The 21,267-nt window shown below is 41.1% G+C and overlaps 1 protein-coding gene across 1 annotated transcript in view; it reads right to left on the bottom strand.

The window, feature by feature from the left end:
- LOC128616623 (uncharacterized) overlaps positions 1-10,174 on the bottom strand; it is a 14,003-nt gene extending 3,829 nt beyond the window's left edge. The window contains exons 1-8 of the mRNA XM_053639245.1: positions 9,488-10,174; positions 8,403-8,498; positions 8,059-8,292; positions 7,785-7,944; positions 4,518-4,577; positions 3,898-4,427; positions 549-1,355; positions 40-135 (exon numbers count right to left, since the gene is read on the bottom strand). Coding sequence (XP_053495220.1) covers positions 40-135; positions 549-1,355; positions 3,898-4,427; positions 4,518-4,577; positions 7,785-7,944; positions 8,059-8,292; positions 8,403-8,498; positions 9,488-10,087 — 2,583 coding nt within the window. The 5' untranslated portion in view covers positions 10,088-10,174. The remainder of the gene's footprint in view (positions 1-39; positions 136-548; positions 1,356-3,897; positions 4,428-4,517; positions 4,578-7,784; positions 7,945-8,058; positions 8,293-8,402; positions 8,499-9,487) is intronic.
- Positions 10,175-21,267: the final 11,093 nt, after the last annotated feature.

The following is a 21,267-nucleotide window of genomic DNA, read 5'->3' as shown; positions in this document are numbered from 1 at the left end:
GTGTTTCTAGGAGCAGCTCTGTCTCTGCTCACTGCTCACCTTTATAGTGTTCACAGTCTGTTTCAGCTCCTGCACCTTCTTCTGCTTCTCCTGGATTCTCTGCTGGGATTTCATCTGCTCCTCCTTTAACTCACTCTGAGGACAAATACAATACATTACACTGTGTATGCATGATGAGATTATGAGCTCAGTGGGTGAATATGAACTGCAGATAAAGGGTTAAAGTTCACTCGGGTTCTACGGAGCACCTTATTAAAGTGTAAAAGACTGGATGTCGGGGGTTTAAAGTTCATAGAAGTTCATAATGTGGTGTGAGAATGTGATTATTATTATGACTTGCTGTATCACTGGGTGATTTTACTATTGCTAAATACAAATTTTGTTCAGTTCAGCAGCAATTAAAACATAGAAATGTTGGAGTAGAGTACGCTACTTCTTAGAAGAAATGCAGAACTCAGTAGATCGTACGTAAAATTCTTCAGCTACTTTAGATTAGACATGTAAATTGTATGAAATGACTCTGAATAGATTAGACTTGTTTTTCTCACCTGTTTTTCAGTTCTGTACGCTTTAACTGAGACGGTGTCGTGGCTTTTGTGTTCATCCGTCATACACAGATAACAGATGAAGCTTTGGTCAGTACGACAGTAGACCTCCAGCACTTTATCATGCTCAGAGCAGATCTTCTCTTGTAGATTTCCAGAAGCTTCGACTAACTTGTGCTTTTTCAAACCAGGAACTTCATAGTGAGGTTTCAGATGAGTTTCACAAAAGGAGGCCAGACACATCAGACAGGACTTGACGGCTTTGTGTTTTCTCCCGGTGCAGAAATCACACTCCACATCTCCAGGTCCAGCGTAACAGTGAGCAGGAGAAGCAGCTTGGACTTCAGTCTTCTTCAGTTTCTCCACCACTTCAGCCAGCATGTTGTTTCTGCGTAGAACAGGCCTTGGAGTGAAAGTGTCTCTGCACTGAGGACAGCGATACACTCCGTTCTTATCTTCCCGATCCCAGCAGTCATTAATACACACCTTACAGAAACTGTGACCACAGTGGATCGTCACCGGATCCTTCAGTAGATCCAGACAAACTGGACAGCTGAACTGATCCTGATCTACTGAAATACTGGCCTCGGCCATTTTCCTGAACTCACAGAGAGAGAGAGAGAGAGAGAGAGAGAGAGAGAGAGAGAGAGAGAGGGAGAGAGAGAGAGAGAGAGTGAGACTGCACTGAACTCTGAGTTTCGTTTCCTTTGAAATGAACTTCCTGGTTCTCTGTGTGTATGAGGAGGTGGTTTTGGAGGAGGAGCACAAAGACAGAGAGCTTATAAACACTCCTCTGTTAACCATTTCTTCCTTCAGATTCAGACCATCATTATATTAAAGACTAAACACTCTCAGACTGATTTCTGCGTGTTACAGAACTCCTACTCTAACCAACACACTTTATTTTATCAGTAATGGCAGTAAAGACAGACAGAGAGAGATTTGGTTGGGGTATTTAATGTCTTTAATGTCTTGGTTTGGGTATTTAATGCATTTTGTGAAACTGTATTACTGACACAATGTTTTTGAGCTGAATGTGTCACGATATAAACATGCAGTTTGCATAATTGTCACATAATCCATGTAAAGATGTTAGGACAGATGCAAATGCAAATTTGAGTTTATTTAGAGAGAGACAGGCAGACACATCCGAATCACGAGACAATAGCGTGGTCAAAATAACAGGCAAAGGGTCAGGCGATTGGCAAACAGGCATAAACTAGGCAAAGCAAGAATCATCAATGAGGAACAAGAAGCGAGATCAATAAACATAAAACAAAACAAGGAAACGGGTACAAACGCTTGGTAAGGTGAGAACATTCAATACTAGGCAAAGTCATGGCGTTCAAAAAGTCTCTTACAGTGAGGGAAAAAAGTATTTGATCCCCTGCTGATTTTGTACGTTTGCCCACTGACAAAGAAATGATCAGTCTATAATTTTAATGGTAGATTTATTTGAACAGTGAGAGACAGAATAACAAAAACAAAAAAAAATCCAGAAAAACGCATGTCAAAAATGTTATACATTGATTTGCATTTTAATGAGGGAAATAAGTATTTGACCCCCTCTCAATCAGAAAGATTTCTGGCTCCCAGGTGTCTTTTATACAGGTAACGAGCTGAGATTAGGAGCACACTCTTAAAGGGAGTGCTCCTAATCTCAGCTTGTTACCCGTATAAAAGACACCTGTCCACAGAAGTAATCAATCAATCAGATTCCAAACTCTCCTCCATGGCCAAGACCAAACAGCTCTCCAAGGATGTCAGGGACAAGATTGTAGACCTACACAAGTGTGGAATGGGCTACAAGACCATTGCCAAGCAGCTTGGTGAGAAGGTTACAACAGCTGGTGCGATTATTCGCAAATGGAAGAAACACAAAAGAACTGTCAAGCTCCCTCAGCCTGGGGCTCCATGCAAGATCTCACCTCGTGGAGTTGCAATGATCATGAGAACAGTGAGGACTCAGCCCAGAACTACACGGGAGGATCTTGTCAATGATCTCAAGGCAGCTGGGACCATAGTCACCAAGAAAACAATTGGTAACACACTACGCCGTGAAGGACTGAAATCCTGCAGTGCCCGCAAGGTCCCCCTGCTCAAGAAAGCACATACACATGCCCGTCTGAAGTTTGCCAATGAACATCTGAATGATTCAGAGGACAACTGGGTGAAAGTGTTGTGGTCAGATGAGACCAAAATGGAGCTCTTTGGCATCAACTCAACTCGCCGTGTTTGGAGGAGGAGGAATGCTGCCTATGACCCCAAGAACACCATCCCCACCGTCAAACATGGAGGTGGAAACATTATGCTTTGGGGGTGTTTTTCTGCTAAGGGGACAGGACAACTTCACCGCATCAAAGGGACGATGGACAGGGCCATGTACCGTCAAGTAATGAGAAGTGTAGTGATGAGGTGGGGGGGGAGTGTAGTAATTAGAACGAGAGACAAGAGACAAGATCAAAAAACATCAACAAAGGCTTGGCACGGTGACTGCACTCAATACTTCGCAAAGTCATTGCGTTCAAACAGTCTCTTTATACTGTGGTTGTGAGTGCTGTGAATATGATGCAGGTGTGCGTGATTAGAATGAGGGTGAGTGTTCTGGGAATTGCAGTCCATGGCGGCCGTGTTTGTAGGCCGCAGTGCAGGATGGGAAATGTAGTCACTGGTTTGCTGTGATATGACAATAATGCTAAACTGGTAGCTATAGTCGCCTCTTGTTAAGTCCATGATTAAGCCTGGTTCATGAATAATAATAAAAACAGAATAAAAAACCTTCACTGGAACAACGTAATCATTTAATAATATCATGCAGTTGTTGTATTGCTGTAAAGGATGCAGTTAGTAGACAGATAATATTAAGAATTACAAACAAAGTAACACAATACATTATGTTTATTTATTTATTTAAAAAATCTGAGGTTGCATTATAAATTTGGTAGTTGTGATACACGAGAACACCAGTCTAATAATATTATTCTGAACTGGAAACCTAAAATTTTTTTATTTGAAATAATAATAATAATACTAAAAAACACACCAGCAATTATAGGATGTGTTTAATATAATAGTTTTATTCAGAAATAAGATAAGGAACAATGTGGATGCTTTTTTCCAATAATAGCCACATTATCATAACATTAAAATCTCTTAAAGGACAGAATAAAGAAGCTGTAACAGTATTAATGACAATTAGCAAATATAAAATAAGTTACTCATATTATATCTATATTTGAATTAAGTTTGATATTATATAAAAGTTATATATATAACTTATAATATAGTAATATATATATATATATAAAACTTGCTAATTTTAATTCAATAAAATCGCATTACTAATATTTTATTTTGAATCACATAATCTCACAGTTGATCCGTAACAGCGCAACCAGAACCCAGTGTATAGAGGCTGAGTGAATGTGGTGTGGACTCTGTGGAGGAGCTTCATCGTGTCAGAGACGCTGTAGAAGGACAGAGTTCCTGCACTGTGATCCACATACACTCCTATTCTGGAGGATGATGGAACTCTGAGATCAGTTTTAATGTTGTTGTGCCAGAAAAAGAGAGAAGAAGAAAAACACCGGAGACTCCAGGACTGATTGTTGCCTCCAAACCAACGCTCCTTACCCTGCCCTTTCCTGCTGATGTCTTTATATGAGACAGATATGAACACACTTCTCTCACTGCTCCACTCCACCTCCCAGTAACAGCGTCCACACACACTCTCCTTACTCAACACCTGCCACAAGGAATCAAATCTCTCTGGATGATCAGAATACGGCTGCCTTCTCTCACTGCACGTCACCGCTCTGTTCTTCTCAGACAGAATGAGGTTATAATTTACTGTGTTGGGATCCAGAGTCAGATCACAGAAATCTAAACACATGACAAATGAAAAATTATATTTTTATGTTGAGAGTGAGACACCTGTGTGTGTGTGTGTGTGTGTGTGTGTGTTACACATACAGTGCAGAAAATCTTCTCTGATCTTTGGTTCTGAGGGTAAAATCATCTGAACTGCTGCAGCTGTGGCGACAGAAACAAAATGGAGAAGGAAAAATCAGGTGCTGTAAAAGGCAGAAACAGTTTAAAGTGATACAATTTGTGTCTGACAAAGAACACACGAAGAGCAAAAATGTAGTCAGTAAACAGGCACAGGGTCAGGCGATCAGCAAACAAGCAAAACTAGGCATGAACGAGAAATGCAAAACAGTATAATGGGAACAGGATCAAAAATGTCTGGGTTCCCTGTTCCCTGAGAAAGGAACGAGATGTTGCGTGAGCTTCACGCTGTGGGAAGCACCCTCGCGTGTGACCAGTATCTGAAGTCTGTGTACAATTACACCTATTTATAGGTCTGCCGTGGTCAGGTGATGTGGCATTTCGCGTGTTGCATGACAATAATTTGGTGCCTGTAAAACACGTCATCAGCTTTTATTATCTGAAGTGAAGATGCAATTCACCAGCATACCCCAGTATGAAAAAGCTATGCAACATCTCATTCTCTTCTCAGGGATCAGGGTTACATGTGTAACCCAGACATTCCCTTTCAAAGGGAACTCAACGTTATGTGAGCTCCATGCTGGGGGAACGAGTATACCCATTCCGTCATACTGAGAGTAAGGCCTGTTCAAAAAGGTCAGAACCTGATGGTCACTGCAAGACCCTCGAGCCCGGGGCGGAATCCATGTCCAAACTGTAATGTCTTTGTACGTCTCCTACTCACTTTAGAGATGTCAGGGCCAGCAGAAAAGCTACCTTCAGAGTCAGAAGCTTCTCTGAGTCTGAGTCTAAGGGTTCAAATGGCACACCTGACAGACCTTCCAGGACCACAGAAGATCCCAAAAAGGTATGCGTGGTCTGCTGATGGGCCTCAACTGCCTGACACTACGCATAAACCTCGATGTTAGAGGATGTTGCCCAACAAAGGCACCATCAATAGGGGCGTGACTGGCTGAAATGGAAGTCACGTAGACTCTAATTGTAGAAGGACCCAACCCTGTTGAGAAACGTCCCTGTAAGAACTCCAGGACTGTAGGTATTGCACAGTTTACTGGGTTTAAATGATGTTCCTCACACCACGAGGCAAAAAGTCGCCGTTTGAGCACATACAATTTTCTCATGGATGGTGGTCTAGCGTTGAACATGGTTTCTACACCCTCATTTGAGAGACCGGAATCTATAAGCTGGTGCCCCTCAGGGGCCAGACCCACAGTTTCCATAGTTCTGGCTAAAGGTGATAAATCAACCCGCTGGCTTGAGACAGTAGATCCCTGTGAATGGGAAACTCCCTGGGAGAGTGGTCTAGCAGGGATATTATCTCTGAGAACCATATTCAATCTGGCCAATAAGGTGCTACTAGCAGTAGACTTTGATGGTCTTGGTGAACTCTCACTAGAACATGTGGGAGCAGAGCGATTGGAGGAAAGGCATACAGACATGACATCAGCCATGTGTCCAGCTCTAATGGTGCGGGAGGAGTGAGGGCGAACCACAGCGGGCAGTGTGTTGTCTCCTCGGAGGTGAACACATCCACTTCCTCTTGGCCAAATCTTCACCATATGGACTCCACCACTTGAGGATGGAGCCTCCAATCCCCGGCCTCAGCCCCTGCCTCGACAGGATATATTCTGGTTGCCCAGAATGTACATTGCACTCACTGACAAAAACTTCATTCCACCCAGAGAAGAATTATTTGTTCCCGGCTAAACAGGGGGCATGAACGTAACCCTCCCTGGTGGTTGATATATATTGTTCGTCACAACTAACACATGGTGACCTCTCAACTGAGGAAGAAAGAATTTCAGTGGTAGAATACGGCCTGCATTTCTAGGCAATTTATATGCCCCTCTAGATGAAGGCCACTCCAGAGACCGTGAGCTGGACATCAGTCTAAGACCGCGCCACAGCCCATGAGGGAGGCGTCTGTCATTACCGTCCTGCGGTAAAGAGATACCCCTAGAGTGTGACCCGAGGCTAGAAACCAGGGACACCTTCAAATTCTCAGAGCATGTAGGCATTGCTGCATGACACTGATTACTCTCAGGGGTTTCATTGTTGGACGAAACCCCCGACTTGTCAGCCACCATTGAAATGGTCTCATGTGCAATAGGCCCAATGGTATGACGTTGGCTGCAGCTCCCATAAACCCCAACAGTCTCTCGTAGAGACTGCAGGGGATGCCCAGACCCAGCTTTATCTTGCTCAATGTTGATCGGATTGACCCTACATGCGTTGGGGATAGATACGCCCTCATCGTAGTAGAAGCCCATATGACCCCTAGAAAAGTCGTCCTCTGCACTGGAGAAAGCATACTTTTCTTGGGGTTCAACCTGAGCCCCCAGCTTCTCATGTGTGCGAGAACAACATCTCAATCGCCAACTTCATGGATCGCGCTAGAATTAATCAGTCTTCGAGTTAGTTTAGAACACAGATGCCCTGGAGTCGCAAGGGAACCAGAGCAGCATCCATGCACTTTGTGAAGGTGTGAGGGGATAAAGCTAGGCCGAAGGGAAGAACCCGATATTGGTACATGTTACCTCCAAACGTGAACCTCGGGAACTTCCTGTGACTGGGCAATATTTCTATGTGGAAATATACGTCTTTTAGATCTATCATCACAAAACAGTCCTTGAATCTGTGGAACAATAAGTTTGAGCATAAACATCTTGAACCTCTATGTCCGAAGAGTACAGTTCAGATGACAGATCTAAAATTTGCCGCATACTCCCCCATCATTTTTGCGGATCAGGAAATAACGGCTGTAAAAACCTCTCTCCCTCAGAGAAAGGGGTACATATTCTATGGCCCCTTTGTCCAAAAGAGATCTTACTTCCTGCGCTAATATCGGGCTCTGCTCTGTGCTGACTAATGTGATGAGCACACCTCAAGCTCTGAACTGGACCCGGTGACCCTTTTCTATGTTGAACAGAACCCATGGAGACACATTTGACAGTATTTTCCACACTGGACAGGGTGCCAATCCATCGCAGGGGCATAATTGCACTCATATTTACACACTATGGGGAAATTTGGAAATGTCAACCAGCCTACAATGCATGTCTTGGACTGGGGGAGGAACCAGCGTACCTGAAGAAAACATCCGAAGCACATCAAGTAATCCCCTCACATAATCACTTGAAATCAAGTCTGTGTGTTTTGGGGAAATTTTATGTCTCTCATTACCATGCTGCAGAGAAAGTAAACATTTCCCAGCAGGACAATTTCTCTCACCATGTTCAGGGATTTTGATGAATTCCTCCTGGCAGAATTCCTCGAGTCTCTTTTTCAGATCATAGAGAGATTTCCTCACTCCATCAAATGAGAGATGTTGATTGACAGTGATGCTGGGTGAGACCTCACGTCCAGAAGAGACACGGAGAGACTGGAAACTCTACAGAGAGAAAGAAAAACATCATGAAGAAGGAGAAAGGTGCAGAAATATACAAGTGTGAGTATACAGACAGGCGTGCGTGTGTGTGTATATAGATCAGACAGTGAGTGTTACCTGGAGGAAATGTATGTGATCGTCTGTGTGTGAAAGCTGCTCCAGTTCAGTGACTCTCCTCTGAAGATCAGCGATCTCCTGCTCCAGTTGCTCCAGGAGTCGTTCAGCTCGACTCAGTTCAGCCTTCTCCTGAGCTCTGATCAGCTCCGTCACCTCCGAGCGCCTTTTCTCCATGGAGCTGATCATCTCAGTAAAGATCCTCTCACTGTCCTCCACTGCTGTCTGTGCACTGAGCTGTTAGGAGACACACACACACACACGATTTAAAGCTCATCTATCTAAATGACTCGTTGTCCATGTTGTGTGTGTTTCTAGGAGCAGCTCTGTCTCTGCTCACTGCTCACCTTTATAGTGTTCACAGCCTGTTTCAGCTCCTGCACCTTCTTCTGCTTCTCCTGGATTCTCTGCTGGGATTTCATCTGCTCCTCCTTTAACTCTCTCTGCAGATTAATGGTTAACGGAGCACCTTAATAAAGTGTAAAAGTCTGGCTTTGGGGTTCAGTAGTTGATGAATATAACTGTGAGCTGCTGTGTCATGGGGGGGTTGACCATCTCTAAATACAAATTTATTTAGTTCTTCAGGACATAAAACATGGAAATGTTGAGAGCTCCAAAGGTCATACAATACAATACTGTCCTGCATATTTATCTGTTTTCACTGTTTTAACTCATCTAATACAATCTGCTTAAAACTAGACTCTTTTTATATCAATAGTGGTGTGGTTGAGAAGGAAAACACTCAAATGTATTTTAGAATTCCTGGAGTGTTGTTGGGAACCAGTGGATTACATCACAAGTAACACCTACTACAAAAACACATTGCTTTATGTATTTTTTAAATATTAAGACAAAGTCAGCTCGCTCTATTAATAGGAGATCATGAGTTAGAATCCTGATGATCCACCAATCAGACATAATTTACCCTGCTCTCTGGGTGGAAGTGGACAGAGTTACTGCTTTGCTCTCTCCTCTGTCAATCAGAGTGACACTAACCAATCATGAGGGTCAGTGAGCTAATGTACTGTATGTGGAAGAATTAGTGGTCTCCTCCGAGTGTGTTCGCCTTCACCCTCTCCATTGGGTAGCTGACGTGTGATCTAAAGCTAGCTAGTGCAGTGGTTCTCAATGTAGGATTCAGGGAACTGTCTGTGAAGTATAACCAGGGGGTCTGTGATTTCTTTATTTTAATTACAGTGGTGAAAATCAGAACTCAGCATTATCAAAGTTATTATATTCATTACTGAGTTGTTATAGTTAGAGCCTGAACTGAAAAAAACAACAACTTATGAGTCAATTTAAAGATGTAAACCAAATGATTTAAAAAAAAAAAAAGTGAAATGAGGTGTGTCTCCTGCTTGAAGTGAAAACCTTCAGCCCCATTAGATTAGAAATATAAATTGCCTGAATATATTAGACTTCCATTTCTCACCTGTTTTTCAGTTCTCTCTGCTTTAGCTCCTACAGTATTGTGTCCTCTGTGTTTATGCATCGTACACAGATAACAGATGAAGCTTTGGTCAGTACGACAGTAGATCTCCAGCACTTTATCATGCTCAGAGCAGATCTTCTCTTCTAGTTTTTCAGAGGCTTCGACCAACTTGTGCTTTTTCAAACCAGGAATTTCAAGATGAGGTTTCAGATGAGTTTCACAAAAGGAGGCCAGACACATCAGACAGGACTTGACGGCTTTGTGTTTTCTCCCGGTGCAGAAATCACACTCCACATCTCCAGGTCCAGCGTAACAGTGAGCAGGAGAAGCAGCTTGGACTTCAGTCTTCTTCAGTTTCTCCACCACTTCAGCCAGCATGTTGTTTCTCTGTAGAACAGGCCTCGGAGTGAAAGTGTCTCTGCACTGAGGACAGCGATACACTCCGCTCTCATCTTCCTGATCCCAGCAGTCATTAATACACACCTTACAGAAACTGTGACCACAGGGGATCGTCACCGGATCCTTCAGTAGATCCAGACACACTGGACAGCTGAACTGATCCACCGAAAGCTGATCTAATGAAATACTCGCCTCTGCCATTTTCCTGAACTCACACACTGACAGAGGGAGAGAGAGAGAGAGAGAGAGAGAGAGAGAGAGAGAGAGAGAGAGGTGCTCTGAGTTTCGTTTTCACTGAAATGAACTTCCTGGTTCTGTGTGTGAGTGTATACGCGTATATATGAGAGAGAGCGAGAGAAAGCGAGAAGAAGGGAGGGAGGAGGACACAAAGACAGAGCGGTTATAAACACTCCTTTGTTAACCATTTCTTCTCCCTCTAACCCTCCTTCAGATTCAGACCATCGTTATAGGAAAAGACTAAACACTCTCAGCGAACTCTCAAGTCATGTGATGTGGTATGTGAGTCACAGCGTGTGACTGAGTCATGTGACATGGTTTGTAGTCCATGAGGCTGATGGGAAATATAGTTGGAATATGGCGTGTTGTGATGTCAGGGTGGATTCTGGGGAATGTAGTTCAAGATGATGTGACAGAACACCTCTTGTTCATTCTGGGATCTGAAATCCTCTACAGTCTCTCTTTAGAAAGTGGACCTGGACAATCAGGATGTCTGGTTTGAAATTCTCAACAAAGCAGTGGACCGAGGTTATCCTCAATACTGTGCCATATCCCTTTCAGTCTATAAGATACTGCAGTTTTCCTCCACAACATTGTGAATTTAAGATTTGACTATGTACGTAAACCTTAAAATTTTCTTTTACTGAGCAAATTGTTCAAGGTGCCAATGGTTAGTTGTGTGACAAAGTGAGTTCTGGGTGTATTCTGACCATGGGTAAATATCAAGCTCAGTCCTCTTGATTGTATTCACAGAACTTTTTTCGGAAATCTGCCTGGTTTGCTCTCTACACCTGCCCATTTGCCTCTGGCTGGTAACCCAATGTGAGACCTACTCTAATCTCCTATTTCTCCATGAAGATTGGCCTCCTCTCTTAAGAAAGCAAGATACAGTATAATCAATAAACATACTCAGTTTGAGTTTTTATGGAAATGAATCCAAGAATGAAACTGTAGAATATAACAAATTTCAGAAACCTCTGAAACTGCTTAACTGATTTGGGAACAAGCCATATTTTCACCATGTTGACCTTGGCTTGGTCCATGAACACCCATTCTTTACTTATATGTATCCCAGTAACGTGACCTTGGGCATACTTCTATCCTTTAACATGCAACTGACTCTTCAAGTGTTTTCCCAGCCGAGAATGAGATGAGAGTATTGTCGATATAAGTGCTGATGAATTTACACAGCATATCAAGCAGAACATTTCTTATGAGAAACTGAAACATGAGAGGGGCATTACTGAGATCATACAGCATTATGCAGTATTCATAGTGACCTGAGGAGGTGCTAAAAACCTGTTTAACTCTCATCTACCTGAAGAATGTAAAGTGAGGTACAAGCGAGTTTAGTGATAAATACATTCTTTAAGCTTTTTGAGGACTGGTGGAACCAGAGGCAGAGGATAATGGTAGTTGACAGTCACTTGGATTGATTCTCTGTAATTAATTAAATAAAGTTAGAGCACCTTTCCTTTCTTTTGCGTATAAATGAATTCAGCTGATGCTGGTGATGTGGAGGGATAAATATATCCCTATCTGAGAGCTTCGGAGATGTACTCATCCGTCGCTTTGTGCTCAGCAGCTGAGATGGAACATATGCACTGGGACATGTTGGAGATTAGTCTATGTGATGCATGTTACTTATAATGCGATATGATTTTCCAAGTAAATGAAAAGATAAATAAGAGTGCAGACATTATCACAGCCTGCCAGTTTAGCAATCAAAACCTTAAGTACAAGAAGCATTGAAGCAGAAAAGCTTTGCGCTAATCTAGGGATATTTGTCAGGGCAGTATACAAGGGTACGAGGCCGTTGGCTTATTGTGTTTATGCTAACTTTCGCATAATCATTAGCTACATTATCCAACCTGGCATGAAAAAAATACATTTATTGAGAAAAATGTTTGATGAAATATTAATACTTTAATGATATTACACACTTGATATCTTGCTATAATTGATACAGTTAGATAATATAAGGAGATACAGACAGAATAACACAACATTACTTACTATTCATTTTCTTTTCCTCTGAGATTACATTATAAGTTTGTCAAAGTGATACAAGTGATCATTAATCTCAATAATAATAATCAAAACTGCAAAGTTTGAAATGTGAAACAACTGAGGTGCCTGCAATGATAGCAGTTGTTTACTATAAAGCATGTGTTTAAAAACAATGTTTCAAAAAAAGATAGTCACATTTATAACATGAAAAGCTTGGAAAAGAAAGAGGATAGAAGATTTAGCTTTATAAATGGAAATTAGGAAATGTAAATTAAAAAAAAGACTCATATTACAGCTTCATTTGAATCAATTTTGATATCAAAAGGAAAGATTTCTCATCCATCCATTTTCTATACCGCTTATCCTACTGCATCGCGGGGAACCTGGAGTCTATCCCAGGGAGCATGGGGTACAAGGCAGGGTACACCCTGGATGAGGAGCCAATCCATCGCAGGGCACAATCCCAAACATTCGCACACTTGTTCATACAATATGGACACTTTAGACATGCCAATCAGCCTACCATGCATGTGTTTATACTGGGGAGGAAACCGGAGTACCCAGAAGAAACCCTCACAGTACGGGGAGAACATACAAACTCACACACAGAGGGCCACGGTGGGAATCGAACTCTCAACACATGAGGTGTGAGGCGAATGTGCTAACCGCTAATCCACCGTGCGCCCCTAGGCTGCTCATTTTAATGAAAAAAAAAAATCACAGGTGTGGACTCTGTGGAGGAGCTTCATCGTGTCAGAGATGCTGTAGAAAGACAGAGTTCCTGCACTGTGATCCACATACACTCCTATTCTGGAGGATGATGGAACTCTGAGCGCAGTCAAAATGTTGTTGTGCGAAAAAGTGAGTGTTACGAAACGGGACTGGAGGCAGGTGCAGGTCAAAGTCTTTATTACTTAGCAGACAAACAAAACACAGGGAGCGCGGTCTCTGCTGACTATACTTAAACTCTGGACATCTAGCTACGACCGCTAGCATGCTACACGTTAGCACATACCGCCATACTTCCTTGACATGACAAACGTAAACCAAATAATACTGCGCGAAGTGTGCAGTCACCGAGGGGTTTAATTAGTCAACATAATCAAACCAAAACATGGACACCTGGGGCAAATCAGAGACATGATCAGACTTAAGTCAGTCAATGTCCAAGCAGGAAACAAACGAAAACAAGAGTCACGTGACCAGTCAGAAGCCGTGCCGCAGTGCCCTCTGCTGGCCGTGGCGTAACAGAGAGAAGAGGAAGAACACCACAGAACACACAGTTTCCTGTTCCTAGTCACCCAGGTGTACTAAAAGTATGGGAATATACTTCAAATATATTTCTCAAATGAATTCATAGGGGTGCCAATGATTGTGGCACACCTATATTTAACAAAGATATTTTTTTTATAAACCTGTGTTGTGTTTGCAATTGTTTGATATACATGAGAGCAGAGTATTTTTGTGAATGTTTTGAACAAAAGGTTAAACAATAAAGACAATTTATGTTCAAAGCCTTCTTTGTTCATATTCGCCAAGGATGCCAATATAAGTCATTGTCAATCAAGATTTTATTTATATAATCTTGATTGACAATGACCCTAAACTCACAAGTCATTCTACCAAAAAATGGTTAAAGAATAAAGGTAATGTTTTGGAATGGCCAAGTCAAAGTCCTGACCTTAATCCAATAGAAATGTTGTGGAAGGACCTGAAGCAAGCAGTTCATGTGAGGAAACCTACCAACATCCCAGAGTTGAAGCTGTTCTGTACTGAAGAACGGGCTAAAATTCCTCCAAGCCGATGTGCAGGACTGATCAACAGTTACCGCAAACGTTTATCTGCAGTTATTGCTGCACAAGGGGGTCACACCAGATACTGAAAGAAACGGTTCACATACTTTTGCAGCTCACAGATATGTAATATTGGATAATTTTCCTCAATAAATAAATGACCAAGTGTAATATTTTTGTCTCATTTGTTTAATTGGGTTCTCTTTTGAGGACTTGTGTGAAAATCTGATGATGTTTTATGCAAATAGGCAGAAAATTCTAAAGGTTTCACAAACTTTCAAGCACCACTGTATTTAAACGGGTAAGTATCAAGCAAAATTGCTGTGTTAGAGCAGTATAGACACCACATCGCAGCTGATTCTAGATAAGAAACAGAATGAATTTATTGCTGAAAATGTTTTCAGTTCTCACCTTTTTTTCTGCTCTTTCTGATGCAACAGTAACTGTTGTATGACTTTTCTGTTTATCCATCGTACACAGATAACAGATGAAGCTTTGGTCAGTACGACAGTAGATCTCCAGCACTTTATCATGTTCAGAGCAGATCTTCTCTTGTAGACTTCCAGAAGCTTTGACCAACCTGTGATTTTTCAAACCAAGAACTTCATAGTGAGGTTTCAGATGAGTTTCACAAAAGGAGGCCAGACACATCAGACAGGACTTGACGGCTTTGTGTTTTCTCCCGGTGCAGAAATCACACTCCACATCTCCAGGTCCAGCAAAACAGTGAGCAGGAGAAGCAGCTTGGACTTCAGTCTTCTTCAGTTTCTCCACCACTTCAGCCAGCATGTTGTTTCTGCGTAGAACAGGCCTTGGAGTGAAAGTGTCTCTGCACTGAGGACAGCGATACACTCGATAATAATCTTCCTTATCCCAGCAGTCATTAATACACACCTTACAGTAACTGTAGATCAGCTGGGATCAGGAAGATAAGAGCGGAGTGTATCTCTGTACCTCTAGCATGCTAACATACTGAGGGGGGTGGTCAATGAAGAATTTCGTTTGGGAACCGTACATGGGTTTCAGGAATGAGTCTTGCCTTTAAATGGCAGTAGTAATAAGAGTTCTAAGAGAAGTAGTAGAACGGGTATGCACATCTTTACTATTCAAATAATATTTTACCTAGGAGACAAGTTCAAGTTTGCACACTGTGAATTCATTGCATTGACGATACACTGTTTATGGGTATTGTATATATGACGGCCCTGACCTTAATAAGAAATGGAAGAACCTGATGGGAGAGCTGTACAACAGCCAAGAGTCCACATTGCTAGGAATAGTATTCTTCTTTACTGACCTAAGGAGATTAGGCAAAGTTAATTGCAAATGTTGTACCTGTGAGGACTTACGAGATGTCTTGTCCAAACAGGAAAGAGACATGAACCTAGAAGACATGGTTGCACCAATCCCTAAAAGAAAAGCTCCTAGAAGATTAGAAAGATGTGATTTATGTGTGGAAAATTCAATCAAGCGAGATTATATGTTAACTACAGACTAAACATGTATGTTCAGGATGTGCAGGCAGATGCACAAAAGTATGGGGACAAAATGGGGAATTAACCCCTATACAAATGATATCCACTGGAATATCTATACCTAAGAAATTTATACACTAGAAAATATATTCAGAAGTTTTGGCTTAGTCAAATGTGAACTCTCTTTAGACAAGAAAGGTGCTACCTTCACTCCAGATTGGTGTCAAGTAGTAAACCCAAGGAAGTACTGGGTGGTAGAGACATACGGAGGTAGAATATTTTACAATATGTTGGAATTCAAAGAAATGACTAGCACCATAGTAGAAGGGTATAAAGTGGTATGGCAGCCAACAGGACAACTGGGCATATGCTTAATACATAAAAAATATCTGTTTTACAGCCTGCGGTAATACTGGAGGTCCTAAGGGCCGATGGGGGGTCAAAATGGAACTTATCCCCAGAGGCTGGTGTCCCGAGATAATCTTGAGGAACTGGGGACCACCCAGGGGTATTACCTGCTGCTGGCTCTACGTTAATTACTTACGCTCATTGCGCAAAGATTCTGAATGCCTCCGACCACATTTTTAAAACGGATTAGGCCCCTTAAATTCACATGTTTTGAACAGGGACCCAGAATGGTGGGAGTGTACCCTGATTCCTAAATTTTACCATTGCCAATGGCATTTTTCAAATTCAAGCTGAATTCGAGCTAGGTGTCCAAATGTGGTGTGATGATTACCTTCCATTTGGAACTACCCTCCCCAGCTTCTGTGGGGTTAGTAGATAATGATACTGTAGGGCTGAGACTCCACGAGAGGGTATTGTAGGAGATTTAGATCTCAGGAATATGTAGCCTCAGCCCTGCTGTTATTTCTTGCTTAATGTAAAATACAAGCTGATGTAATACATTATGTTAACATTATGTGTTATGGTTAAACTATGTATAACATTATGTGTTATGGTTAAACTGCGTAAAGAACCTCAACCTTGACAGCCCAGGGAAACACACTCGTGTCAGGAGAAAAAGAGGGCCAAGAAGAAGATAGGGGACAAGCCAGTCCCCAGGTACCCAGCAACATGGCGGAAGACGAAGTGAAAAATCTTCTGGTTCGGGGGCCGCTAAGAAAGCTATTCCTGACATTATGCTCCTCCAGCCAGACCTGAGAAATTTACAGCTTGACATGCTGGATGTAAAGAGAACTGAAAAGCTGATATTGAAAAATAATCGTTTAGTGAAAGAATGTGATGGTATACTGAGTGTGTTGAATCAAATGAGAGCTGAGGCTGAAATGTTAAAGTGTGCTAAATACAGGAGAACTGAAGGCATTAGGAAACTAAATCAGAGATATGGGCAAAGGTACACAGAAGAAATAGAAAAAATAGCACAAGATTGTACTAAAGAACCGAGACCCTCTGCTTTTACTAGACAAATAGATGAATTAGAAAAATTGATAGAACGTTTAGAGATAAATCTGAGGACAACCCAGTAAAAACATACACCCTGTTTTTACATCGTGTTTTTACAACTAGCGCTCAAAACCACACAGCTTCAAAGCTAGTGCTCTATACCACAATTTCCCAACCTCTGTGTCTCTCTGTTAAAAACCCAAATAAGGGCATGCTTTCTGTTTTCTACATGCAGCTTCAGAGCTAGCACTCATAACCTGGGACCTTTGAGAAAGCGTTGCGGTCTTGAGCAATAGCTTAGAACCTAGCACCTAAAACTACAATCAAAAAACTGTATATATACTGAGGAAAGTTGAGTGTATAGTTGCCATTTCCTCGGGTGAAGATTTTGTCGTGTTAATTTCTTGTGAAAGAAAAAAAAACTATCAGATCCTGCGTGGTCTACGGTTATTCTTTATTTCTCTTCTTAACAGAAAACCATTAACAGACTCTGCGTAGTCTGTGGTTGTTCTTTATTTTATTTTCTTTATATTCTGAGTTAAGATAATTGTAATCCTTTTGTTCTTTAATAAGCCGACATCCATATAAAGGACGATTTGTATAATTTACTTCAACAGTAAATTCCTTTGTTACCAACTTCTTCAGTATAAGAGAAAGGACTTCAAAGGTTCTCGAGCCCAGCGGTATGAAGACTCTGCCCCTTAAGAAGGTAAGAAGAAGTAGTTCTAAAAGCTCTATCACACCCATTCATACACCCATTCACACACCCATTCAGACACCCATTCACACAACCATTCACACACATTCACACACCCATTCATACACCCATTCACACCCATTCACACCCATTCATACACCCTTTCACACACACATTCATACACCCATTCATACACCCATTCATACACCTATTCACGCCCATTCACACACCTTCACACACCCATTCACACAACTATTCACACACATTCACACACCCATTCATACACCCATTCACACCCATTCATACACCCAGTCACACACCAATTCACACCCGTTCATACACCCGTTTTCACACTCATTCACACACCCATTTATACTCCTGTTCACACACCCGTTCATATTCCCGTTCACACACCCGTTCACACACCCATTCACACACTCATTCACACCCATTCATACACCCGTTCATACACATGTTCACACACCCGTTCACACACCCATTCATACACCCATTCATACACCAATTCACACACCCATTCATCCACCCATTCATACACCTATTCATACACCCATGCACACACCCATTCATACACTCATGTGTATATACATGTCTCATATAAAGACATCAGCAGGAAAGGAGAGGGTACTGAGTGTTGGTTTGGATTCAACAATCAGTCCTGGAGTCTGTGGTGTTCTTCTTCTTCTCTCTATTTCTGGCACAACAACATTATGACTGATCTTGGAGTTCCATCATCCTCCAGAATAGGAGTGTATGTGGATCACAGTGCAGGAACTCTGTCCTTCTACAGCGTCTCTGACACGATGAAGCTCCTCCACAGAGTCCACACCACATTCACTCAGCCTCTATTCTGGCTCTACTGGGATTTTATCTCTAAATCAGGAACAACTGTGAGGTTGTGTGATCCAACAAAATAGTGATTTGAGGTGTTTTATGGTCAGTAATTTGTCAGTAAAACTCCATGCACATTTCCTCATTAATCCCCAACTGTGAAATAAATGTTAATATTAAATCAATAAAAACACTAAACATTCAAACGCTGCATTTCGACTCGGCCTAGGATCATCAGTTACACATGTAAAGGAAATGAAAGTGTAAGATCTGAATGTATTCCCAATGACGTATAAAAATTCTACTGATTTCTGAAATTAAGTGACACACTTCCTGCTGCCAGGTGGTGGCGCTATGACCGTGACTCACTATAGACACATCCATGTGATCAGGCCCCAGTACCAAACATACAGCTCAAGATATATATGTCTATCCCATTTTTCGCCATACATTTATTGCATCGTCATGGTGAAACTGTCTGAGATGGCAAAAATCCCTTCGCAATTTTGCATCCTGATTGTCTTGCCATATTGTTGACCAGGTTTGGTGACAATCACATGAATCCCCTAGAAGGAACAATTAAAAGTTTACTGCATGCACAAAATCCAAAATGGCTGATTTTGTGTACTGAATTTCGTATATATACATACAAGTATGTACAATTTAGCACCAAGGTTTTGTGTTGTGTAAAACCATGTCCATGTGCTACTGATGACTGGTATGTGTGCTGCATTTCATAATTTCATCTCATAAAAACAATGTTTATTTTTATGGTAAATAACAATGCTTTGTTCATTCTACTGCAATAAACTGTATTTTCATATGGGGTTTTTTTTCCGCACAATATTTTTGTTTCACATCATAACACTTTGAAATACAGCCTTTTACATTCATATACATTCATTCAAATTCTATACACCCATAAAATCTCTGCAGTTACTCTGGAAAATAAAATGTGTCTGTGTGTGTGTCTGTGTGTGTGTCTGTGTGTGTGTGTGTGTGTGTGTGTGTGTGTGTGTGTGTGTATGTGTGTGTGTGTGTATGTGTATAAGACAAACCAAGAAAAAACCAAACACTCAAAACAAGAATGCTCCTCCTGTTTTAGCAAATGATAATCTATTCACAATTGACTTTTATCATCGTAATGAATACAAAATGAAACAAAAAAAATGTGGAAGGATATATCAAGTTTACAAAGTCGGAACCCGCACTGTCCACAAATATTAGTCATCCACTCCGTCATCTATTAGATCCAAATCCTTAATACAATCAATGAAAGGGTTCCATATATTTTAAAATATTTGCTGTTTAGCTTTTAATATGTAAGTTATCCTTTCTAATGGAAGGCTCAACAACATTTGTGTTATCCATTGAGTAGTACTTGGTCTGTGAATCTTTGTCCACAACAATGCAACACATTTTTTGGCATGAAGCAAGCCGAGGTCTATAAAGACTCGCTCATTTCTACTATAATTATGTTTCTCTGGGTATAAGCTCAACAGAAAAAGCTTAGTTTTGTTTTGAAATGATCTTCTCCATTATGACTCTAACCTCTTCCCAGAATAATTTAGTCCTTCTGCATTGCCAAATACAATGAAACAAAGTTCCTCTATCTTCCGTACATTTTGTACATATGTCTGGTACGTTTTTATTACATCTGTTTTATTCCGCCGGTGCTACATATGTCCGCATTAACCATTTATACTGTATAAGTTTAAGGCGTGTATTTATAGACATAGTATGAGCCTTAGTACAAGCTACTTTCCAATCCTCATCCGAAACTTCAAACTGCAAGTCTTCTTTCCATGCATTCAACCTACACTGTGAATCCTCGGATGAACAAGAAGTCAGCAACCCATAAAATTCAGTTATGATACCCTTTCTCAAATTATCCTTTGTCATCATTTTTTCCAAAGATGAATGTGGGGGTCTAGTAAGGCATTTACTTGATTTGCTTTGATAAAGCTCCTAAGCTAGAGGTATTTCAAAAAATGTTTCCTATTATGGCTGAACTTAAGCCTCAAATGCTTAAAAGACATCATAATATCAGAATCTGTCAGATAAAGATCTTGGATTATTTTAAGTCCCTTAGAATCCCACAATTTGAACGTGGCATCCGCTCTTCCTGGAACAAAAAAAATGATTGCCCCATATTGGACTATATTGCGATAATGAATGTAAGTCCTTTAAATGTTTGTGTACATCGTACCATATTTTTGTGTTTTACAATTGTGTTTTTAGTTTGTTTCCGTAGTCTTTTTGCTGTGTCTGAGTATATATATGAGGGAAGAGGTAGGGTTAGATTATGAGATTCCATTTTTGTCCAATGTGGAGACTCACTTGTTGAGAAGTAGAACATAACAGATTTCAGCGTGGGGTTTGGGACAGAGGGCAAACATATGACTGAGGTTACAGGGTGAAAGTTTGCATTTTTCATACGTGTCAGGAACATTGGGATAAATTTTAGACAGTTTACTCCAATAGGACAGCTGCACACAAGTGATGATTTACACAATAATCTGACTTTATGCTTTTTATCATCAGACCATTTTATTTCTGTCTCCACAGTTGAACACGTTCAGATTATACTCTCAGAGCCAAAGAGCAGAGACCAGTTTCTAATACGTCTACAACAAACACACACACACACACACACACACACACACACACAAACACACAAACACACACACACACATATTCTCTCTCACACTCACATACACACTTAAAAAGTACTCTCTTTACTTATTCATTGCTTGAACCAGACTCTTTCCGTTAGCAAATATTTTTACCGTAATTATCTCTCTCTATATATACCCGTCGTTATATATCTTAGATTTGAAGCTGTGATCTAAGAAACATCAATATCTCTGCCGTCGCAGAGGCGAAGTTCCTGAAACTTCTTATAAGAAATGG

This window comes from Ictalurus furcatus, chromosome 2 (assembly GCF_023375685.1).
Source record: "Ictalurus furcatus strain D&B chromosome 2, Billie_1.0, whole genome shotgun sequence".
Lineage (NCBI taxonomy): Eukaryota > Metazoa > Chordata > Actinopteri > Siluriformes > Ictaluridae > Ictalurus > Ictalurus furcatus.
Note: the sequence above shows the minus strand (reverse complement) of the source record. Positions and strands in the feature narration are given on the sequence as shown.